The sequence below is a fragment of the Leptinotarsa decemlineata genome, unplaced genomic scaffold, assembly GCF_025532065.1.
Source record: "Leptinotarsa decemlineata unplaced genomic scaffold, Ldec_3_MD MMD2_tig00026336_RagTag_RagTag, whole genome shotgun sequence".
Classification (NCBI taxonomy): domain Eukaryota; kingdom Metazoa; phylum Arthropoda; class Insecta; order Coleoptera; family Chrysomelidae; genus Leptinotarsa; species Leptinotarsa decemlineata.
The window spans coordinates 11920360-11947088 of NW_027412692.1; the positions used below are offsets into that span (position 1 = coordinate 11920360).

Below are 26729 nucleotides of genomic sequence, written 5' to 3' on the forward strand. Positions count from 1 at the left end.
GCAGTTTTTTCCCAACACCAAATCGTTATTTTTACACCTCAAGGAACTAGGTATGAAGGTGGTTTTTAAAACAAGTCACACACTGCAGAGCCTTTTGGGAAGTCCAAAAGACAAATTCGAGAATTCGGAAAAGTCTGGAATTTACGAAATTGAATGTAAGGACTGCGATGCAAAATTTTATGGACAGACAAAAAGATCTATTAAAGTGAGATATAAGGAACACATAGCACACTTAAAATATGGAAGACCTGAAAAATCAGCAGTCGCCCATCATATTTTGCAACAAAACCATTCCATAGACTTCAGTTCTTTAAGATTAGTTAGACAAGTTAACAACAACAGGCAACTAGATGCCTATGAGAGTGTGGAAATAAGTAAACATAATAATATTATGAATAACGATAACGGACCAATACCAAATAGCATACTATATAGCTTGTTGAAATAATATTGTTGGGTTTACTGATTGCTACAAAAAGACACATTGTAAATACTTATATTTAGATAGGCAATATTGTGAAACTAATTTTATATAGCTGAAAATTGTTCTATATATAGCTGTAACATTTACACATACATAAGGACATATTGTAAAATAATAGAAAGGCCAATTGTAAAATTAATTTAGGATGGTACACTTGTATGGGTGGTATTACTGATTACCTATCTGTATGATGTACCTGAATAGTATAAATAGCTTTAGTTTTGAGAAATTTCTAGTTTAATCTTCCTCTTGAAGATGATCACTTGGTGATCGAAACACGTGAGAGGTGTAAAAATAACTATTTGGTATTGGGAAAAAACTCCAGTAATATTCATTACTACACCAAAGGCTCCAAACAGTACATCATAAGTGGATAGTGGATACTAAGAAACCTGAGATAATTTTTTTTATAACCCGTTGATGGCCGATGGCAATATTTTCCATGATTCTTAATATTTCAGCTGTCAATGGTAGAGTTCTATATCAATTTTCTTCATACGGAAAGGAAATTAAGAGATCTGAATACATCAAAGAACTTGGGATTTCATCATGTCAACCACTTATCCAACTTAGAGTATCCAATCCAAAGGTAAGCCGCAAATTAGTAAAGTGGCTTCAAATATTTTTAAAATTGATATCAACCGTCCCATTGAACATACTGCCTTCTCTCTGTATCTGTAGAGTATGCAGAGTGAATGTAAGCTCACAGCACTTAGGCCACATGTGACCCATTGTACATCCTCCCGAGGAGTTGTCCTCCTAGGTCATAGTCCATCCTGTCCTTTCCAGGAAGGTGGACAGGTCACTGGGATACATTTCGGCAGGTGTAGGCCAAGGCTCGTCGAACACACACTCGCATAGAACATGCCCGGCAGTCTCATCTTCCTGTTCAGATATTCTGCATAGAGGTGTGTCCATTAGCCCCATAGTATGGAGGTGTTTTCTTAGTTGACAGTGGCCAGTTAGAAATCCTACTGTTAAGCGTAGATTTTTCCTGGTCATCGCCAGATATTTCTTCGGCGCCAGCTTCCCAGGGTCAACCAGGGTGATCCTGGGATTCCATACCATCTCTTAACAATTTGGCTAGTTCCGCAATTGTCGAAGTCATCAGGCCGTAAGTACTGGGACCTAAAATTCTTAGTCTTAGAACTGTCTTATAAAGTACTGTTCCCGAGTAGAGAGGACTGGATCCTCCTGCAAGGAAATATTGAGAGCAGATAGTTGTTGGTTCACAGATGGATCAAAAACACGTTCAGGTTCTGGTGTTTCAGTCGATTGGAAGAATCCACCCTCATACACGAGTCAATAAAAATATTCTCGGACAGTCAAGCGGCGTTGGAAGCTCTTGGCTCCTACCGAGCAACGTCTTAATTGGTAGCGAATTGCCAAGACTCTCCTCGATAGGAAGACTAAAAAGGTTGTCTCTGGACTGGATTCCTGGCCATACTGGCCTGGAAGGGAATGAGGCTGCTGACACCCTAGCAAAGGAGGGTACTGCAAGCAGCTTCATTGGACCAGAACCTGTTATTGGCAACGCTTTAGGCTTTGCCAAACAAAGATTGAACACCTGGATGGCAAGAAGATTTATGGACTTCTGGCAGAATCTTCCAGGATTGGCTCACTCCAAAGCGTTTATTTACTCTTTGATACCAAACAGTTGTTGGACTACAGTAGGGATGAACTACGATGTCTAAAGGTGCATTCGTGTATGATTGCTCGTGTTCGCTCGTATTTGTTCGACATACTGATGTCTCGTCCTCACCAGAGCGAATATCTTCAAGTTCGTAGCCGTAGTTGATCCATCTACTTTGTTCGAGTACCTTTTGATGTACCGCCTTCTTCTTCTGAACGCGAACAAGCATACATTCGCTCGCTCGCTAGTCCGTACTAACCAGAAGATTATTGATGCAGAATGCTCGTTCACTCTTGTTCGCTCATGCTCGCTTTTTTGGTGAATACGCACCTTAACCGGCCTTCTTATAGGTCACTGTCATTTGAATTATCATATGCAGAGACTCGGACAGTCGGAAAACAGTGTGTGTCGCCTCTGCAGAGCACATACTTTATGCCTTCCCCGCTGGGGATCGAATCACGTTTTCAGAGTTCGGCAGAGCCGTCTCTCACCATCTGACCTGGAAGACCACTCACCATACAAACTCATCGGATTCGTTAAGAAGCAGTTTGAACCTAACCTAAGCTAACCCATTGAAACCTTAGAAGTTGTTTCGAAGTCCAAACACAAACGATGTTCATTATGTCCTGCTAAACTAGAGACAAAAACAAACATCCATTGTGAGGTGTGTAAAAATCCCATATGGTTACAATGCCCAAAAAAATGTGTTAATTGTTTGTAAGGTAGATTTCATTTATGTTTTACTTTATAATGTTGATAGAAACATGTGTTTTAATACTTCAATAAACTTTTTTTCAATTTTATATTTTTCTTGGTCCCTTTTTTGTCCCATGCGTAACTTATACCTGTGGGTAGCAGTTACGGGTTAATGTCTCACTTCAGGTCTTCAAAAATCAATTGAAAAGGCTATAGAGTTTCCGAAGCTTTTCTTTACCTTACCATTTTCTTTGTAAGTACCAGATTTGTTAAATCTTTTTTCTTATAAGTACCAGATTTGATTCATCTTTTAGTAATGTAGTCACTAGACATAAGGATTCATAAGTTTTTTGGGAAAGAAAGTTTTTGGCTTTCTACTACTCCATCTGATACAAAAAAAGGGGATGAGAGAATCTTCCAAAGAAAGGAAGGAAGTAATCAATTTGAAACTCTATACATGAATGTGTAGATCATGCAAAGAAGTAACTTTCAGTCACAAACTGAAAGAAAGTCCTCCTGAAACAGCTACTTTCATATAATGTTTAGAGTTTCAAATTGATTACTTCCTTCCTTTCTTTGGAAGATTCTCTCATCCCCTTTTTTTGTATCAGATGGAGTAGTAGAAAGCCAAAAACTTTCTTTCCCAAAAAATTAATCACTCCTAAAAATATAACCCCTTCGATTCATAAGTATTTTGTATTTCACACTTCGCTAAATGTTTTATAAAATTGTAAATTGTAATGTAATTTGAAAATACTTCGTAGTTCTTCAAACTTTGTTAAATATGTTTTTGTAAATTGGATTTGCCGTTGAATAAGTAAATAAATTGATTACAAGTAGTGCATCTGAATTCTGATGCCTCCAATTTTTTTATTCTTCCATAACAAACATTTCGACAACAAGACTGTTGAACTAATAAATGATGGTCGTTATTTTCACTCTGAAGCTGTTATTCTGGTATTATCAGCGAGTTGTCAACCAGTTGTTCTTTGACTTCCGTTGTAGGTATTTCCAGTTAACAAAGAATATATGCATTTACTGATGTAGCTAATAACAAATCGATTGCAAGCTTAAGACGATATCAACAATTTCCAAATTCACAGACAATCGAACTCGTATGGGACATGCCCCCAAAAATGTTAGAGAAAAATTTAAGTCTTCATCATGCTTCAAATTTCAAATAGATAGTAGACATATTTAATTTCATGTTATAACCTACTTTTAGTGATTTTACTTTTGTGATTTCATGTATATGTTATTTATATTTCGCACAAGGCTTTGTCAATAAGAATTTATTCTTCAGACAATAAAGTATATTAAAAAAAAAGGATGTAGTAGGTATCGACTCGTCAGAAGAATTTGTTGTATATCAAGATATTGTTACAGAATAACACTATATTGACTTCAATTCCTTAATCACAACAGTAAATACTCGAAACATTGTCATTTCAAATAGAGATTTCACACGAGAAACCACAACTTTCACATATACATTTTTAATACTAACCAAAGAAAAAAATACGTATTCATAATAGGTCTATCCATCAACTTCATTTACAAATAATCACATCAGCCCATGGACTTTCACCTGGTAACAGAATAAACGTGGGATATTATTAGTAACCTTATATACAGGTGAGATTTCAATTTTTCACCTGGAGAATGGAAAGCGCATTGTGATTTAGTACGAATAGTTCTACCTCGAATATTACGGAAGATACGGGGGTGTTTCCATGAGAAGTGAAACACACTGTTAAGTATAAGAAAAAAGACACATTCCCCCAGATTGATTCTAAACATGGGTATAACACTAGACACAAAAATAACTTTATAGAGCCTTTAACAAAATTTAGAATAACTCAAAATGCCCCAAACTTCAGGGCTCCAGAAATATTTAATTCGATCCCGGAAAACATAAAAAAAAGTAGCTCAATTTTCATTTTCAAACGAAATATGAAAGATTTTCTAGTGCAAAATTGCTTTTACTCCATAGAACAGTTTTTAGAACATCACTTCTGAGGGAATATTTTTTTCTCATCTATTTATGTACTTATTTGCTTTTGATTATCTGTTATATATAACCGTTTGTATGTTTTTTATGCGGTGTTTGCTATTCGTTTGTTGGTGGTATATGCACTTTGTATGAAACCCTTCCTTTGACTTTTTCCATACAGCCTGTACTGTCTCAAGAAAATAAAATCATATTAAGTATTATCATTATCTCAAATTATCATTTATAATTGTTTATTTTCTTTTAATTTTGTACTCATTGCTAGCGTGTATCTGCAGTCTTTTTGATCCGTCATAAATGTACTGAATGCATAACATAATTAATATTATATTTATATTTAATTATATTTATGGAATTGTGATAATCTATCTCTGTCTGTCTGTCTAAATATCTGAAATCAAAATACATACTTTTCTCGGAACTGCTATTACTCAGCGATCTCTTGAACTTCCTCCAGCACATCGCGAGCTTTGAGTACTTTCTCTTCTGCGACTCCCCTTTTTCCGACTCCCCCAAAACGTCCGAAGATCCAAGAGTGCATCCCTTCGTCTTGTCTCTGCACCGACCTTCATGCTTCTTGTTACTCAAATCAAAAAGTGACAACGATCTTTCGTAGGCGAGCCTACTTTTCCCAGTGTCTTTTCTTTCGGAGGCGCTGGATTGCAGTTTTTTGCAGTTGCAAGTTTCTTGCTCATCCGGATTGTTGGCGACGTTTTTTAAAAAACTGATGTCGCTACTCGAAAAATGTCTTGCACTCATGTAATTCGGGGCCATTTAGCAAAGTATTACATCACTAAAACGCGCTCTGATTCAAGGAGTAAAAGCTCTGTCGATATATGTATCCAAAAATATATTTTAACTATGTTAGAGGTAATTGAATTATGGGTCTTCAGAGCACAATGCAAAGGCAAACTAAAATTTGTGCCTCGTTTTTCAATGAACTTTACATAAACAGATTTTTTTTAGTTAGCACCTATGGAATGATAGAAATAATAAATGCAAAATATATTTTATATCTTCCTTATTTATATGTTCCTTCAAAATATTGAATAAAATGAGTAAAAAAAAGTGGTTAACGGTTTTATTGAAGAAAAAAAAGATGTAAATAACGCATGTGTTTTGGTAGCTTCATATATATTTACAGTGTGTAACAACGAAAACTTAACAGAGCCGTTTTTGAATATAGAAAGTAAGATTTTTAAAAAAAGCTGGGACACCTTTCAGACTAATCAGATTTTTTGTAGTACGCACCCCCTCGGAGGGGTGCGTCCGACGACCCTCATTTAGATAGAGAAAGTAGGTCGAGTGGCACCTTGTTTTAAAGGTCTTTCGAATACCTTTACAACTCTGTTAAAAATTTTTTTTTTGTAATTTTCTGAAGTTAAAATTGCCATGTTAATAATACATTAGACAGACCACTCGGTAACTTGTATGCCTAAATAAAAAAAATTTCGAGCAGTTCTTCTTATCAGTTTTTTGTTAAATAAAATCCTTTTTTTAAAATCAATACCCACTCCTCTTATTCCAGTTTCCATTAGTACATCGTTCGATTGTTTTGTTTAAACGGGTCGTGTATTGTTATTTGTTTAAAAATGCCTTACACTACTGCTGAAAGAGTTTCAGTTATTGCTTTATTTTACTGCAACGACCAAAATGCTAATAGAACATCAATTTTATTTAACGAGCAAAACCCTGGTAAACACCTAGCAGAAATCACGTTCTGGATTTGGTCACAAAATTCAGGCAGACAGGTTCGGTTTTGAATAAGAATAGAAATGTTCAGAGAAGGGTAGTGAATGACGATAATGCGATTGGAGTGATTGGTCAAGTCATCGCCAATCCCAGGTTAAGTACCAGAGGTTTATCAGCAATGGCCGGAATAAGCCATATGATCGCATGGAGAATCCTCAAAAACCACAAATTCCATCCTTACAAAATTAAACTTGTTCATGAACTCAATGAGGATGATTTTGACCGAAGACAGGAGTTTTGTGAAGGCATGAGTGAGAGATTAATGCAAAATCCCGAGCTGCTTTATAAAATCTGTTTTTCGGACGAAAGCTCATTTTATTTAAATGGTTGCGTGAACCGTCACAATTGCCGTTATTGGTCGGATGAAAACCCAAGACAATACGCAGAAATACATATCCAACATCCCCAAAAGTTGAATGTCTGGGCCGGAATATTAGGCAATCATATTATAGGTCCATTGTTCATTGATGGAAATTTAACCGGTGATTCTTATTTACAACTTCTTGAAGAGGCAATACAACCTCGTATAATTGAAATAATTGAACAGGATCCAAGATGTCAAGATGAATTTATCCATTTTCAACAAGACGGTGCACCACCCCATTATGCCCAGCAGGTTCGAAATTTTTTGAATAATCATTCTGAAGGACAATGGATTGGCAGAAGAGGTCCAATTGAATGGCCAGCACGATCACCAGATTTAACACCACTGGATTACTTTTTGTGGGGATATTTGAAGTCTAAAGTTTATGCTACACAGCCAGCCAATTTGGATGAATAATGTAAGAGCAAAATTCGAACAAAATCTTTATTGTTGCATGGAGCAAAATGGCGCACATTTTGAACATTTACTCTAAATTTCCTATGTGAGTTACCCTTATTAGGTGTTACTTTTTTTGTGTGTGTTTTAAAAACAATTATTGGGATTTATTAACCCTAAAACAGTTTTTTAAACTTTTCTGTGTCATCAGCATTCAAGGAAAACAGCAGGTTGTATTCGTTGTGTAGGTAATTTTTTAGTATGATTCACTTTTTTATCAGAACTATAAAATATCCACCCAAAATGATGTCGATTGAGGTACTGGCTAGATTACGTTTGAGCTTCGGTCCGAAAAACAATGCGAGGTACGCTTTCGAAAGTAGACGGTACTATTGTATGTAACAAGATGGATGTCATTTTGAACACTTTATCCGTTGATTGTGTTGACTTCCTCACTAAAATGAGCAACAGGGAATTTTCTGTTTTTCTTAAATAAAACATACATATCAGAGTTAATCCTCCTAGAAATAAAAATTGACGTAAAGCACTTCGATAATTTTCTTATCGGTAGAACCTTCGTCAATCAGGACCAGGCAAAAACGGCCTTCCTCGACTTCATCAAATCCCGACCATTCAATTTTAATGCTGACGAAGGTAATGGAGTTGTGTTACGTTGGCAAAACTGCTCCGATTCAAATGGTGTTTATTTCGATTGAAATGGATAAGTGTTTACCGAGATATTACAGTTCAAAGCCGACTTATGAAAACGGAGAAAACTTTTGAAACAACCTGATAGTATGAGGCCCACTCTATTAGCGAATTTACTTAATTTGTAGGCACCCCTGTTTGATGAATATTGAATATATTTCACATATGATTAGAAAATAACTTTTGTCTGATTTCTACTTGTATTTTTTTTTGTAACGACCGGTTTCGGTTTGTTAAACCATTTTCAAATAAACTGACGCATTTTAACAAACAAATCCTTCAATATAGGTACAACGATGCAGGCAATGTGCTTTTGGCACATGCAATAGATACCTGTAATAAAATGTTACCTGAATTATCAATACTGTTCCAAATCATGCCCTAAAGAAAATAACGCCGGCCGCCACTGGTAGCCATAAACCAATTGTGACGTAGCTAAGAGCGCGCGAATATTCGATATTCGCTGCCGTTCCAGACGTGGCGTTGCTTCGAAAATTATGCTCCTGGCTTCAATGAAATTCCGAGGAATTTTCCAGCGCCTTCGATTGTCAACTATAAGCTACATCCTCTCGCCCATCGAAACAGTCAAGTTGATGTGATAGTGCGGTACGCGTAACGATCTAGTAAGGCGATAGACATTCGAATGATAGTTGGAGTTTCAGTTAAAGTGATTTGTTGTACTTAAAGTGACAAAGTTGAGTTTGATTATTGTTCAGTGTAGTCAATTATTGGTAAACCCACGAGGAAAAACGTTACAATACCAATAGCAAAACAATAACTCTTTAACTTTTATAACGTATCAAAATTAGCAACTATTGATCCAAAAACACTACTTGTGGATTTTTCAACGACAAATCCTTAAGTAGTTGTCAAAATTCAAAAGTGGAGAGCTGCATAGTTATAGTTGGTCACTGAGGGTTTTGAAATTGGAGTTTTCATTCCATTTATATATTTCCAATCCTTCCAAAAAATCCAGCTCCTTTCCTTTACTGCATGTATGAAGAATTTTCATGTTTTCTTTGTCTACTGTGTGGTTTGTTTCCTGCAGATATCCATATATAGCTGATTTTATATCTAATAATACATGACCACGGCACAGTAAAAATCAACCAGTAAGTCCACTCCCACTACTATCCACTCCTACTACTTTCATTCATAAATTCACAAAGTTCTCGGTGACTTCGAAACGAAGTGCGGAGCCAATTTCGTTCTTTTGCCATAGGCATAAAAACGAAATTAAAGATATTTCAGAAGATTTTGTGGTAAGTTACTCATAACCAACTACAAAAACTACAAACAATAATAACAACAGCGAATAAACTAAACACAATATCAATTTCCGACCGTCTATTATAACTAATCCGATGCCCGTGGTACCGTCGAATCCTTCGATACTACAGCACTGAACGCTTTGGATGAGAATCTCATCCTAAGAGCGGTTGAAGGTCCCCGGCAACTCGGGCGGATCCCGTAGTACTGGTTATTATTCTACTGTGATCACGGTATCTTATGTTGAAATTTCTGCCTGTCTGGCCTGTATAAGCTGCTGAACAGTCAATTATTAAATGTATCTCGATATTGCAGTTACAAATCAAGTGAAAATAAAATGTTCCATTTCAACACAAATTGGGCTACCACGCATTCGACTAAAAATAATGATCGCCTGTTAAATATAGACAGTAAATTACTTCGAGTGTTCCCAATTTTTCAAATATCATTACCTCCAGATGAAGGAATTTAGTATACATCTTGAAGAATACACAAATCACCCCCATCAACTCTGTAACGAGAAAGTATGAAAGGGAACGATTTTCTTTCATCGTGAGGTGAAAAGAAACGCATGGTTGCCTCTTCAACTCTTGACGAGTTAATACAAAACGAAGTGTTGGATATCAAGGTCGGAGTAAGGCGTAAATCTGAAGTAAGACAGGACTAGGTGATGGATCATGACCGAGAAAGACAAACATGTTATTCACAGATTACAATAACGAGTTATGTAAATCATTATGAATAATAACACAATGAATACATTATTGCTTTTTAGATGTTGATTTCATCCGTTTCGAATTCAGCGATCAAATGCCTATAGAATGTGCTATTACCGAGACCGAAAAAAAAATCATGATTTGAATCACAATACTCTTAGATTATTACAGTCTAATCAACAAGTTCAAAAACATGAAAAATAGAGATAAAGGTCCGAAAAATATGAGCGACAGGTCATTCAATTCGGAAACACCCCTAGAAAAATGTTTTTGAAGGATTTTGGTGCAGGTAAAAAATTGCAATTGTTATTATTAACAAAATAAGATTTAAAAAAATGGTATTTAGTTTTTCATTAATAACTTAAAGAATATTAAATTTAAGCAATTTTCAAAAAAGCTCGTTAATGAGGAGAAAATTTCCGATAATACGTCCCGACTCCCGAAACTCATCTCCATTATTTATAATGATAATTTAACGTTGAAAATAGGCGTGCGCGCCCTGCCTCTGAGAGTTTATCAAAAGAAATAATTTTTTTATAACATAAAATGTCATTTTAAAAATTTGAAAAAAATCTAGTATCTTCTTAACACTTGAATGAATCGAGTCCCGTAGAAAAAAAGTTTTATCACCATTTTTCAAAAAGTTATTCAATTGTTAACTAACAAATTTTTTCCCAATCTCCGTTGGCATAAATAATGGGATGAAAAGTATAAATAATTGGCTTATAAATTTTAAACTTCGTGTAGGCCTTTTGATATATATACTTCACACGATCCTGCAGTAAAAGTTCATAAAAATGTATTAATTTGTTAATTATGATTTTTTATAACTATTGCAAAATGAAATATCTAAAAATTGTTGATAATTTTTTTTTTCAATTGATATTCAGCTATGTCTGTTTTCACATTAAATAGTGGCAGTTATCAACATAGGATATGAATTTTTTACGTAATTTGTTTATTAAATTGTTTTAAACAAATAGAGAAATTCAATATTTTTGAACTTTTTTTGCTATTTTGTTGTCTAGAGATAATTATGATTAAATTTTTTTTTTCTTAATGTTTATTTTTAATTGTTTATAATCGATTTTTTTATATTTCGATTGTTTAAGAAATAATTTTGCTTTTGAAAATATTAATTTACAAAAATAGTTTGGCAAAAAAAATTTTTTTATTTATCATTTAATTGTTTATTAGTTTAACAATTTGTTATGAACAAATGTTGACCAACGTTATATTTTTTTTCTGAAGCAGAAAAAAATTATAAAAATTAATCTGTCCAAATTTTATATTCATTTATACATTCATACGTTTTAACCGTTGACATAAAATAATATATATATATATATATATATATATATATATATATATATATATATATATATATATATCAACCTTGTATGTACTACGTTAAGTTATGTTATCATACCTTATATATTCAAGTAATTAATGTTATATTATTATATATATTACTTTTATCAAGTATAGACTTAGGTATTGTTTATTTGGATATTTTGTATTCTTTATATATACTATGTTATATTATCATTAGCAACTTTTGATTCAATTGAACCTCCCCGTTTAATCCCCTACGCACAGACTTGATCTTCTGTAGGTTCGCCCATTTATTCCCCTTCCCCGCTTATCTTCTGCACTGTGTCATATGTATGTACACAAATGTAAAATAAGAGGAGAATAAATTATTATGTAAAAATGTAAAATGAGAGGAGAATAAATTATTATGTAAAAATGTAAAATAAGAGGAGAATAAATTATTATTATTATTCATAACATCATGGCTAGTAAAACTGAAATAACAAGTCTTTTCTCATAGTTGAAATCGAAACAAACATAAAAATAGCATTTAAAACTCTTCCCTTACATTTAATAAGCCCAACCCATGTACCCCAAATGGGCACAAAAACAATAGCACATATCTTTCTTCTCTCACCATCATCATCTCTCAGCATCATTTCGCCATTCGCCCTTTCCTTCCACTTTCGCCATCCAATCCTACCTCCGTACATGCATCTATCAATCATATGATCTGCCGTTTCAGGCTCCTCATAGTCACAAGAGCAGGGAACCTCCGGACCCAGGTTCAATCGTGCCAGGTATCCCGGAAAGTTACCATGCTCCGTGAGCAGCTGGTCAGCCTTCCGCGACATATCCAATGACTCATATTCGGCTGTTCTACAGAATCTGTAGAACAGTCGCCCAGTCATATCTTTCTCCCATTCCCTTTGCCATTCTCTCCTGATACTCTCTTTTATGCTTTTTTTTCTTTTCAATTTTGTTGCGCAGCTTTCTTGTTCTCTGTCCCTACCATTGGTGTCCTCTTCATGTGCCATACGTGTCCTATATTGCTACCATCATGTCCCCTCCTCCATGTGATCTAGGTAGGTGCTCCCCTTATACTCCCCTACCCAATCATCTGCTAAATCATTGCTACTTTTTTGCTCCCCACTTTTCCTGCTTTCACTCGTTTTACAGCCATAGCAGGGTCACTGACTACTTTCAAACTCAACATGCTGATAACTCGCTCTATCGCAATCAGCTGCTGCTGCTGCACGTCGTCTTGATTTCAGACAGGTTGGAGCGTGGCTCCCTTACCCTTTGGACTGATGTTTGCCAGAAGGACAAATGGGTCATAACTGATGGTGAGTGTTGATGGTATGGCGGCATGAATGTCCTCAGACATCAGTAACGCCCTTCACGGGGTACTCCTACCTGGCTGGAGTGGGTTGGATGAAAAAATTGTTCATCTTTCAACAGAGGACATGGGGGCCTCATTCGACAGTGTCGGGGCCTTCTATATCGGGAGGGGTCGTCTACAGTATAATCCATAGCTTCCCTGACAATCATCCTCATTAACTTGTTTTGCAAAACCTCCAGAATGGAGATATTACATTTCGCCGCTTGTCTCCAGACGCCTGAAGCATACATGACAGGCTTGAACATCGTATTATAGATGGTAATCTTGTTCTTAAGACTCGTTTTAGATCTTCTGTTGATCAGAGGGTACAGATGTGCTATCCGACCCTCGATCTTTGATTTAACGCTCATTATGTGCGGGTTTCAAGTGAGCCTACGGTCTATTAGAAGGCCGAGGTACTTTACCCGCGCTTGCCAGTCAATCTCCTTTCCAGAGATTCTCATTTTTCTGGCCGGAGAAGATTTCAGTCTTCCCATGGTTATCGTCCGAGTCTTTTCCGGGTTCACTCGGATCTTCCAGTCTAGGTACCAGCGCTCGAGGTCGTCAAATGCACGTTGCATGTAGACGACGCCGAGCTCTCAACCCATGGAAGATGAGAGGAGAGCCGTGTCATCGGCGTACAAAGATATCTTCATGCGCTCGGGCCTCGGAAGGTCACTGGTGTAAAGTGAGTACAACGTCGGAGAGAGCACGGCCCCCTGTGGCACTCCAGCAAGGATCTCTCTGTTATCAGACAAAGATCACTCTACTCTAACCTGAAATGTCCTGTCTTAAAGGAAAGACCCAATCATTTGTGCAGAAGACCTTCGTGCCAAACACGAAGGCCTTCGAGATGTCAAGTAGCACAATGTGTACTTTTTTGTTGGAATTAAGCTCTTTGATGGTCGACCAGCCTTAGAGCCTGTAACTCAGTGGAGTGTTCTCTCCTGAAGCCAAATTGTTCATCAGGCAGAACATTTCGGTCCTCAACTTCTTCGTTGACACTGTAGTCCATTCATCCTTTTCCCTTTTATACGCCCAACCTATTCCTATTCCTTCGTCCTCCAACCTCGCTCAATCATTCTTTCGTCCTCCACCCAGGGGAATGTCCTATCTTCTCATTTCACTCTGTCCTCAAATTTCCTTGTCCCATTCACTCTCCATTTTTGATATCTGGCCCAACCTAATTTATTTTGTTTACTTGTCCAAACTTCTGCGAATTACACCTTGAAAAAGCATTGTACTCTGTGGATATTAGCGATACTTTAGAAACCAGGCACGAGCTGCCTCAGGACACAACTTTCTTGGATACGTAAGTAACGCTAATTTAAAATGAACATATAAATCTATTCTAAAGTAACTTCATACCGTCATTCGAATACAGAGTCAATAAAACAACTAATATTTGTTTTCTCTATGTACGTAACCATTATACTAACAAACGGCTTAAAAAGTTCCAACACAAAAAAGTAAATTTGATTATCGAGTTGAAGTATCAATAAATAAACCGAGAATTGAATTATCAACATTTAACTAGACGCAAAGTGACCAAATCATTTTATGTTTGTTCGAATCAATTACCGACTGCTCATTGAGCCTGATACTCGGAGGTTAGATAGAGATGAAACGGATTTCCGGCAACTATCCGGCGGCCTAAATACTATCCGGTCGAATACCGTATAACTAGCGCCTATTCGGCCGAATACTGGATTAAAAAAAAATTGTAGGTAATAAATTGCTTTATTTAGTATCACCCAAGAAATGCAATTAATAATTACACAATAAATCTACAACTCAGAGAATTAATTAGTAAATTATGAATATTACTGGAGTTTTTTCCCAATACCAAATCGTTATTTTTACACCTCGACACGTGTTTCGATCACCAAGTGATCATCTTTAAGAGTTCAGTTTTTCTTCCTCTTGAAGATGATCACTTGGTGATCGAAACACGTGTCGAGGTGTAAAAATAACGATTTGGTGTTGGAAAAAAACTCCAGTAATATTCATTACTACACCAAAGGTTCCAAACAGTATATCACAAGTAGTAAATTATGGTGAAGAAATACTAATTCCTTCGCTTGTCTTCGTGAATAATGTTAGCTTTAGAAAAAAAGTCTTTCGTTGAATTGCTGCAAAGTGCATGCACTGCAATCAATGCAATAAGTCAACGAATGACAGAAACAATTGTTAACCACTCTTGTGTTCGCGCGCCCCTTACACAAGCGTTGCGATGCACCAAATGGCAACGTTCCGCCGGATATTCAGATCCGGCTGTAAGGTTGCCAAATATCCGTTATTCGGCTGCAAGGTTGGCCAAATATCCGTTATTCGGTTGCAAGGATGGCCAAATATCCGTTATTCGGCTGCAAGGTTGGCCAAATATCCGTTATACGGCTGCAAGGTTGGCCAAATATCCGTTATTCGGTTGCTACGATGGCTAAATATCCGTTATTCGGCTGCAAGATTGGCCAAATATCCGTTATTCGGCTGCAAGGTTGGTCAAATATCCGTTATTCGGATGCAAGGTTGGCCAAATATCCATTATTCGGTTGCGAGGTTGGCCAAATATCCGTTATTCGGCTGCAAGATTGGCCAAATATCCGTTATTCGACTGCAAGGTTGGTCGAATATCTGGTATACATCTACAAGATTAGCCGAATATCCGGTATCTGGCTAAACTGCTATCCGTTTTATCTCTAGTTAAGACCTCACAACCTATCGTAGCAATCACAGACATATTGCTGGGATCCAATAAGAAGCTCTAAACGGTTGATGCGAAAAAGGTTTTAAAAAATGTCTGTGCAAGTTTTGACTTTTGTGCATGTATTTATATTTAGTTTTGTTTATTTTTTATTTTATGTAGTTGAAGGTTGCAGAACAAGAGCAATCTTAGAGCTGATATGTGATAACCAAGAAAATATGACTCGTGGCCATAGATTATTTAGTTTCAGAAAAAGAGTTGCTATCCTAAAACGACAAGTGACAATTCTTCATCACAATCAAAGTTTGCTACTGGAAAATTTATCATGTTTTTTACTACCGGTCCACTCATTTTTATTACTGAAATTATATTACAGTTTAGTCATACAACAGCTATAACGAGTGATTAAGAAACATTGATTTTTTTCATATTCTATGACCCCCAAATCTCAATAACATTCTTCACCAAATGTGGTTCGCCTCGTTTCAAAAGTTCAGCATTAAATAATTATAAATAAAATCGAAGTTTCTAAATATTACACACTCCGTATTTTATTTACGAAGGTCTAAGACGTTATTTTTATTTAATGAGGAAGTACAACGTATCGAAATAATATGTAACGTTAGAAAGTAAAAAGTCGATGATATATTATTATATGTTCATAATTTTTGTAAAATATGTACCTTTTCAGCTTATTCCCATTCAAATCTTTTAAAAAAAGTGAATCAAAACTCGAAAAGACTGTCTTTCAGTACCATAAAAATAAGACACAAATTCCGAACTTTATTGACAAATTAATTTTTTCACGATATTTTTGAACACTATGTTTTGTGTTGTCGAAGATTAATTTGACTGAGATACGGGGAATGCGATGTTTGAATACATTTTCTCATTTTTTTAGGAATCATTATCTTATTTTATTTATTAGATATTCGATCCCGAATAAACCTAGTTGATATTTTCAATGTTTGTATCAATAAAAATATTCACTTCAAAAGTACCGTTATACACATCTGGACCGACAACAACTAGCCTAAACTAAATAAATTTCTAGAACAACTTGGGAAAGAGCTTTTTGAGCTTTTGCATCTTTATACAAAAAAAAAATGTGGGGAACTTAGGTATCATAAGATGTGATTGACATTAGGACCAATAACAATAAAAGTTATTCTAGGAATTAATTTGATTGAAGTGATGTATATAAAAAATTAGAGTAGGTAGCCGTAAAATTTAGTTCGTCATCTACTGATGATGCTAACTTGGTTAGCGAAACACACGTTGAGAGACATTATTTCGTTCTGGTGTGGGAGAAATTTTTTTGATGGATTCATTTTTCTCCAATTCCAATTGTACCAATCCACTTTTTGATGTTATTTTTGACATAACCTCTTGGTATATACCCCTACAAACTTAGACTTTTTTAACGCACTTCTTTGGCGTTATCCTAATATAGAAGAAAAACCAATTTGCATTGCGACGTTTCGTTCTTTGGATTTCATCATCAACTTTTTTATGTACGAACACGTATTTTAATACATATCTGACTTTATTACAGTGGCTACAAAAGTCTATGAAAAAACTGAAAGTCCATATCTTAACAAAACGTCGCATTGCAAATTGGTTTATATCAGATAAATCAGATTTTAACAAATATAAAACGGTTTTGAAAGTTCCTCTGCCTTTTTTATATCATTCAAAATGAAGGTGGTAGAGCCAGAACACGAAATTCGACAAATCTAGTTCTGAGCGAATATTTCAAAAACAACCACTGATATTCTCAATCTGAAGAGATTATTCTAGTTCACCAAAATAGAAAACTTTTGACAAATTCAACCAAACTTGCAGGTATTACCGTTTCCGAGCTAGCAAGAGGGGGATCAGCTAAAAAATCGGCCTGTATATATTGGAAAATATTTTTTCAAAAAGTCAAAACACATTTATATTTAATACTTTCATACGAAACATTTTATGGAAGCTCGATTTGACACACACTGTATAAGCCCTTGATATTATTGCACTTACTTGGAAAAAACCCTCCAATCATATCAGTAAAACCGAGTGAAAAATGTCAATGAACTCATTGAACTTAGCATTTAGTACAAAACGCTATTTTGGAGTTCTATCCGTTTTTATACTCCAACAAATTTATAAATAATTATCATTGTACTCAAAAACAGACTAAAAATGTGTGCTGATGACTTCCAAACCAACAGAAAGACGTTTATTTTAAACCGTGGTGGAAATGACCGATTTTTCTGATTTGAAACAATTTAAATTTAGGCACTGCAGAAGGCTGGAATATATATTTGATTTATCATTCGACTATCACGAATCAAGTGGCTCAGGACAAATAAAAAAACCAACCGATATATATCGACAGAGCTTTGAGTATGGTGATAGATACTCCTTATCACAACACGTAACAACACTTATAAAAAACACCGCCGTGTGAAAAACTGATACACCCGCACATGTAGATCCCTACCGAGTCGAATCAACACTGAGATTAGCGAGAGATGCCGGCCAGATTAAAAATTCAAGGCAAGGTGACTTGATTTTACTTTCCAATGCGAGTGAGGATTTACTTGCACATACACCATAAGTGACTTTTGGTTGGCACTCTGGATTGGAATTTTCGGTGCAACAAGAACATCTATTCTATATACTAATATAAATGTGAAAGTTTGTGAGGATATATAAGTATGAATATATAAGTGAGGATATATAAGTATGAATGTGGCTCTTTCACGCCTAAACGACTGAACGGATTCAGATGAAACTTCACATAAATACAGCGTATACATCAGAATAACATAGGCTACAATTTACAGGGGCTTTGTGTAATTTTGGTCATAATATTTACGATAAGTAAGTAAGCCAGAAAAATGCTTGCTTCCTGAGAGCGCTGCCTATACCGTTGGAGTTGGAGTTCAAGTAAACGATATAGTGCAACCTATCTTCCAACAGCTCCCCTTTAATAATATAGTTGGGGAGCTAACTAACTTCATTAGTCAATAATCATTTCTGATTACATAAGAATCACAATAACTATATGATTTATATAATAAATTTTTCGCTTATATAGATGAGTGGGAAAGTAGATTTTCAAATAACAGGGTGACAATTGAAAATAATTCTGAATACCACTTACATATATACAATCGATCGCTTCAAAAACACTTCACAAACTTTTTTCGAGAGCTTCTGATTATTCTTGTTCCATATTTTCTGTTTCACTATCACTGTCGTCATTTAAATCAATAATGAATTCATTTCCACCATTAATATGGAAGAGTACCTCACTGTTTGGTGAACTATCTGTGAGTTTTTCATATTTTCTTGTGAGCTCTATAATGTTTTTATAAGTTTTAATACTATAATATGTTTTGACTAGTCTGATAAGTTTTGTACCATTGTGTAAAAAACTTCAATGATGAATAAAGTATCTGTATCTGTATCTGTGTCCAATCTTCATATAGTCTTTTTCAACTAAAACTACTTTTTTAATCCTTTTCTGCCAGTGTTCTTCGGTAATATTAGATACTTCTTCTTTAATTAGCTCTATTACCTTCTTATCAAATTTTAGAAAATTATTTTTACGCCTGGTGATTTCCCCAAGTCAACTCCATGGGATTGAAAACACAAAAACAGGGGGAAGTCTCAGTATGGTGTGTCCATACTTTTCAGCAATACTCTCAAGGGCATACACTTTTTCAAATGTTTCTGTCTGTAAAACTTCAAGTAGATGGTTTTTGGTATAGTACTCTTCAAAATACAAATTGTTATCCATTAAAAAACTTTGTATTTCATCTTTCCACGAATTTTTATTCAGTGCTTTGATGTGCTGTCGCATCTAAATTGGAGATCATTGTGTTTTCAAACCATTCCTCGGAAATATAAGCTTCCATGTTCTTATGATTGTCAAATTTGCAGTCCTGAAGTTTTTTTCCACATAATCTCAAAGAATTCGGGACCCATCCTTTACTTCCTCCGCAATGCAGAATGATTAGTCGGGATCCTTTGTTTGCAGGCATGTTAGGCGTACACATTCTCGAACCATCAGTCCACCCTTTCGTAACTGTGTCGTGAGTGTTATCATACCAAGTTTCGTCCAAATAGAAAATTTGCCGTTGTTTTTTTCTAAATTTAGTTATTTGTTCTAAGTATTTGTTACGCAATTCCACTATTTTTCTGCTTTCCATAACTACTTGACATTTGTTTATTATTTTAAATCTAAATCCTAGTTTCTTTGTCAATTTCTGAAAAGTTGCTTTTGAACCAGTCGTATACAGTTTTTTCAATGATTTTATTAGATTAACATCTAAAGGTTTTAGTAATCCTGTATCACATCGGGTCTTGCGTTCAAAAGGTTTGTTTATGACTATTTTACGTACAGTTGAGAAAGGAAGTTCGGTCAAATCGGATGTTGCTTGTGATAGTTTGTTTCCCTCGAAACCAAACTTGAGATGTAGATTCTTATATACATTGAAACATACTATCTGTGTTTCAATATTCAAATGCATCCGAATGTAATTCACTGATATCTCTTTTTCGCATTGTTCACCATCGCTATTGGAATTACTCTGCACTGGAAAAAGTCTGCGTTGTTATCACACTCCTTATTACTATTAGTACTTGTCCAAGTACACCACGTTTTAAATAGATAACAAAAACTTCAAGTAATTATTACTGCATCAAAATCGAATTTCAACACCCAAATCGCGATCAATTCTTGAACTGAACCCGACAGCGATAACCAAGGCCGCATTACCCGATTTCTATTCGTCACCGTAACATGACTTAAATTTTATGACTCTTCAGCCAATCATAAAACTCAGTTTGCTACCGGTTCATTTCTATGTATTGGTTTTTTGGCCTTTGAGAGTGCCGACAACTTTAAGAGTGCACAATATCGTTTACTTCGACTATACATGCAGATAATGTACCGTGAGATTGTTCATCTTGAATAGTTCTAAATAAAAGTTCGCGATAGTATACATCTAATTTTCATGTGGTAGCCACTATATGCAAAATACTGAGCCATGAATACAATTAATTGGATATTTTTTTTAAAATGCGCATTTTATCCGCGAATATCCGTTAAATTCTTATAAAAATTGATACAAGTCTCGTTTTAAATATTTGATATAGATAAACTTTGTTTAAAAGTTATCGCGATAAGATTAACTTAACGCAACGCAGGAAGCGATTAAGCGTCGCGTCTACTGTAAGACGACGGTGGAAGATGCGCAGGGTAGAAGGGCGGTCAAAGCAATGAACGCGGACAGACGTCGTTGACGGTTGTGTAAGTTTTGCGAATTTCTTCAGCTATATTCATTACTTAGTGCAGTTGGCATATTTTTAGTGTATTTTTAAAGTAAAAAATATATGTTACTAGCAGTTGCCCGCTCTTATATTAATGTACAGCCGAAACTTTTGTACGAATGCACTACAAAAAATTTACTTTTTATATAAATATAAAAGAAGAATTACGTAGCTAATAACACGATTTTCAATAACAGAAATATCACCAATCGATATATTTTACGATACTATTACATCAACACTTGAAAAATAAACTGAAGAATGATGGCTGTTTGTACACGTGTAATTCATTGGGTTCTAAATATACTCACCTCTACACACAAAAAATAATAAAACGGATATACAAGAGTCCTCGTGTATGAACTAAGAAACTTCCTAACAATTTCCCATCTAAATTTAAACTACATTACAATGAATAGAAATAGGACGGGCGGGAAAGTTGGAAAGTTCGCACAATGTTCGCTCTCAGCCTAGGAGGAAATGATGCGAGAGGGAAATTAATCGACGGAGGAAGTTTGAAAAATACATCTTGATCATTAGGAGCTGACTCAAAGTATTTCCTCTCTTCAAATAATTCCGAAATTTTTAGATCTCGAAAGAAAAACGGCAACGCCGCATTTGTTCTTCCAATCTACCGCTCCGTCATACATAACACACATAAAGCCATTTTTGACATCAAAACTCACCCTGAAAGCAAGGCCCAAAGGAGAAACAATAAATCATTGCCACTCAGACACTTATATGATAATAATTTTCTCGGTATTGTTTTCTCTCAAGGTATATTTCCCTCTCCATTTCAGTAAGACGTCATGAAATCCTATGTATATAAAAAGCTTAATTGTGATTCAATATACAACACAATCATGATTTGAAGATTTTATTCAACGAGCATTCAAGAAATCCAAATAGAAAATCCGACTTGTTGATTCAGCGTACCTGATATGCTTGCTATTTCTGATTCAACAGACAAACCGTCTATCATAGTACAGTCGTTAAAGGCTTCACGGTTCGTTTGCTATATGTCAACATGAAAATTTGGCACATATACACAGAATATATAAGTACAAGGTCTACGTAGTCAATCCGAACAGCTAGATAAAAGACTAATGTACCGGGTCTAATAAATTCACTAGTTAATACCATATAAATCCTCCCACTTAAAAATAATGATAAGACCTCGTAAATTATACAACACCGCCCACGCCATACTCAAAAACCTGCCGACGTTCGGTAACTATTTAGTTTTTATGCCATTCGAATTGACGTCGTATTAGACTATAGGAATATTTGTGGAATTTACATTGAAATCGCAATTCGATATTATTACAACATTATATTCTTGAAAGGGTGAAATTTCGGATAGACTGCACCAGTATATTTTGAAAAAAAAGTGTGTATTAACGTATTTCGACGTGTAGATTACGAATCCGAAAGTAAAAATCAGGACTCTCTCTATTTTCAGAGTTTGCGCTCTTCTGAGTTCCAGAAATTGCAACTTTTGAGCCTTCTTTTTGCACAATACAAACTGAAGAACTAACTTTTGAAACATCTTAATACTTTACTATTTCTATTTTTTATATTACACAATCATTCTGCTAGATGAGCTGAATGATTTGGGTGTCAAACTTGATTCTAAGGGCTGATTTAGATATCCTAGTCTTTGCCTCAGTCTTTGGAAATAAAGTTTTTAGGCTCTTTGGAAAAATTAACATGGAACAAGTGAAGTGAGGAGATTAATATGGTAAACATGTGGACTACCGATTGAAATTCAAGATTAGGTACTTTTTGATATTTTGAAAGTTTTGGTACCTAAGTTACGAAGCAAGTTAACATCGACGAACATCTTGAGATTTTTTCCAATTTTATGAAATTCATCTCGTTTCAAATATTGTACAAACTAAAGTAGAACTTTGTATTTCTCACATAATTTAGACAAATAACCCAAAATTATGAAATTTCTCAAGTTTTCTTTAATTTTGTGATATTCATGTCAAATCCATTCCAAAATTGTATATGTATCAGAGTGGAACTACGCATTTCTCACATAATTCACAGAAATACCCCAAAAATGATGGAACTTCCTTCAAATCTGTTGCAAATATTGTAAACTAATATATAATATCGCATTTATCATGTAATTCACACAAATAACCCAAACATTACGGATTTTTTTTTAAGGACAAAATACAAGAAAATCCTTAAGGATTTGAATCGCTGGAAATGAAATCCATTTGGAAAAACTGTCTCAGGAAGTTTATTCCACATAAAAGCAGTTCTCCAGATGAAAGAGTTCTTAAAGAGTAGAGTAAAGTTCGAGGTATACTGAGATGAGCCTCAAAACGATGAGCAGCCACAGTCCGTCTCGTATTTCTAATATGTACCGCTCTTGATAGAATCAAATGTGCCAAGTCACTTGAACACCTCCAGTGGAAGTATCTATAGAAGAGAGACAAATCTACAACCTTTCTTCGATGTTCCAGGCTATTAAGGTTGCACGTGATGTTCGCGTATCCAATCAGGTGGCTCTTTTCAGGGTATGTTTGAGGGCAGACCTCCATACATGAGAACAATACTCCAAAGAAGGACTGATCTGAGCTTTATAAAGCATCAAAAGTTGCTGAGGTCTGTACTTTTCTATCTTTATAGAAAAAAATGTAGAAATCTTCCAATTTCACGTGTAGATCATGAAAAGACATCACTTTCAGACACATGAAGATGGAGAAGTGGAAAGCCAAAACATTTATTTCTCAAAAATTATTCTGTCCTAAAAATATACCTCTATCAATTTAAACAGTAAAAATTTTTTTTTGGTATGTCAAAAGGCAGTAATTTCCACTTTCAGCGTTTGTTTTTGAGGTAACTGAAAGATCCAATTCAAACTAGGAGCTACAGTCTAAGAAGTAACCGAAGAACGTGATTCATAGACAATCATTCGAGCATCTCTGTAATATTAGTTTTTTTAATAACATGAAAAATCTCTGATAGGAAAGAAGGGAAGAAAATTATATCCAGGACTGATTCCACTAAATCCATTTTTCTTCAAATATCTAAAATTATGGCGAAAAATCTACTACATTGCTGTCTTTACAGAGATGCTCTGGTAAATATTCGTTTTTAAGGTTAAAGGCATAGTTGGTACGACTTAGGCTGTCAATATTCCTAAAGTAATTCAAATGTTTTTTGCCTTCATTCTTTACATCGGAATCGGTTTTTAGTGATGTATTACGAATTTGAAATAGTAGGCGGCGGCAAATACCAACCGCTTTTTTCTGAAATGTCATTAGTAACTAACCTAGAATCAGAAGAATGTCATCAGAAGAAGAATTCGTTTTTAAATTAAGTTTTTTGTAAGAAAAATGTTGATTGTTGGAATTGAAAAGTGTCAAGGTGTAAAGGTGACCTAGTGAATAAACGCTTGTGTTTTTAAATAGTTTACCTTGTGAAAAAGAAGGCTGAAAAGTTGCCCTTTTCTGAACTTTAAAGGCCCGTAACTTTGTAAATAAGGAAGAGCGCCGTTTTTTTCTTTCGTAAGCTATGCATCAAAATACGTAAGTACACTTAAACATTTTTTCAAAATCGCCGGGTGCCCCCAAAACCATTTATCTTCAAGATAAACGAAATATTTCAGTGTGGGTCTCACCTACTATCTTAACAGGGCAAACACAATTGGTAATATTTGTAGGTATTAGGATTTTGGACACTACACTATATAGGATTATCATGCCTCCTAAAGGATTATTATGTTTCCTGAAAATGTATTTCTGTATTGACGTCTTGTAAAATCAAATTATGACGATAATTTTGACGTCTGTCACTTTCCAAGGACAAGTTACTTCAATGGGGCGTGGCCAAAATTGAAAGAGAATCTTTAAAAAAAATTTCAGGTTGATTGCATAATTCCTCACCTGTCAATATAGGTACCTATTTCAGTTAACACAGAAATTGAAAGTGGTGATCTAAATATCAGAAACATTGCAAAACAGCAGTAAAAATAAATATACCAGTATCTCCATAAATTTTAAAGGACTAGGTCAAGGAAATGAGTATTTTCAGCTATTTTGTACGTTTAACCAGTGCATGTTGTAAGAGAGAGACTTCAATTCCTTCCCAGGAACAAAGCATTACTCAACCAACTTGAGAAATCACATTTTCCACAATATCTGGGACAACAATGTCGATTGCGATTGTGGGAAATAAAAACAAAGCTTTTGTTTCAACGCGAGGGAAAAAGAAACCTGACAATGTAAAAACAGTTACTATTAGAGCGTGCCATTTTGTAGCAAATAATCGGATTTTTTTAACATGACTGGTCGAACGCATCACGTCATTGTGGGCGTCGAGTTAAAGGCTCCCGATATGGACAGAGGCAGACCCTTCAAGGGTCGTCACTTAGGGCAGGTGCACGGTGCACTGGACACAATGACTTTGACAAGCAAGTGCAGCCCATCTGTTCCGGGGAAAGCTCGGTGAAATTACAAAATCGCCCGCCGATATATAATCGATCGTTATTCTCTTACGACTTGCTCGGATTTGGACTGACATACAAATCGAAAAAGTAGCTCGCAGCCATATTGACTACGCAAGTGATCTTTTGGGAGACGTAACGGAGGAGCACACTTACTGCTAATTTTCATGCCGCCTAGAGGTGGATTCAGAGGCTGCTTGTTGCCCTCAGCGAAGGAGGTAGTTCTAGGGCGTCCGCTCATCTCTTGTTTTCGACAGTTTTTTGGTTATTTCATAGACCTATCACATTTCTTGCTGACACCCTTCTTCCGATCGAGTGATCACTGTCTTTTTTACACTACTACAGTCATTTGTCTATATTGAACGAACACTAACGTCACAGTTTCAAATGTCCCGTACTCTTACAAAAGTAATCGACACATACACTTCATATTGTTCACAAATTCGCCCTGTTAAACCATTTTTGATTTGCAACGGGCTTCACCTTGCCATTAATTTTCTGAAGCTCAGACATTGACCCGATCGGATTTTCTCGTAACCAATCACGACGAATATCGCTACCTCGAGAATACACGAACGTTCACAGCAGCAGCGCATTCAATAATCTTTTTGTGACGTGGAACGCCACCTCTTGCTCATTATGTACACTGCGGTTGCCAGATCACCTGATTCGTGGCCTCCTGTCGATGATTCAGGGAATTAGAATTTCTGGTTTTATAAAATTGCGTTGCATACAAACTACATATTTCCGGTTGATCGTGACTATTAAGCTAAAAACGTACTACTTACTTACCTACTAGATGACTTGATAATGTATATCGAGATTTTTTCAACTTACCTTTTTGCATGTCTTAATAATATCCGTGTATGTTGAACTCTCATTACTTATTTTTAAATTGAAGTATGGGATCATTACATATGCGTTTTAACATAGGCGTACTGAGGTAAGCAAGGGTAAATCATTTTGAATATTAATATTTTAAAGAAGTTCAAATGGATCTCATAAATCAAAATATGTATTAGTAATACTGCACCTATTATGACTTTTTCAGGACGAATCTGCTATATGATTCTATTTATAAAACTAAATCCATCATAATTTCTTTATTTTATTATGAATATCTCAGTGGAATGAATACATTACAGTAAAGTGAAATGAGTAGGTATTATCGATTGGAATGGAAATATAGGAACTCTTTCGTTTGAGTTCTATTGACTAAAAACTTCCTGATCATTCATAAAATAATGTTTACTGAAGTATGAATGTATGATGGATAAATTAGCTTTCACGTGCTTAATCTTGCACTTCTTGCGTAGGGTCGGTAGGGTAGGACACATTTTTTGTTATTCTGTACATCCCCAACGATTGTAAACGTCAAAAACGACCCTGTTTCATTACATGTTTAATCAAGTCAAAATAGACATTCAAATTTAAAATAATCCACATAGAGCTGAAAATTGGTATTGGTTTTGAAAGAACTGTTATGAATAAAATATCAAAAAACCCACTGA

At 35.3% G+C, this 26729-nt stretch overlaps 1 protein-coding gene across 8 annotated transcripts in view; it reads right to left on the bottom strand.

Annotated features, from left to right (window-relative positions):
* The window catches only part of sgg (glycogen synthase kinase 3 beta homolog shaggy), a 70744-nt gene extending 44986 nt beyond the window's left edge, over positions 1-25758 (bottom strand). The window contains exons 1-2 of one of the 8 annotated variants that reach the window (XM_074183337.1): positions 17793-17941; positions 5235-5617 (exon numbers count right to left, since the gene is read on the bottom strand). In XM_074183337.1, the coding sequence (XP_074039438.1) occupies positions 5235-5598 (364 nt within the window). In that variant the 5' untranslated portion in view covers positions 5599-5617; positions 17793-17941. Of the gene's footprint in view, positions 1-5234; positions 5651-17792; positions 17942-21439; positions 21550-25372 lie in introns of those variants that run through there. The other 7 variants (XM_023169418.2, XM_074183338.1, XM_074183336.1 and 4 more) reach the window with 7 other exon arrangements.
* Positions 25759-26729: the final 971 nt, after the last annotated feature.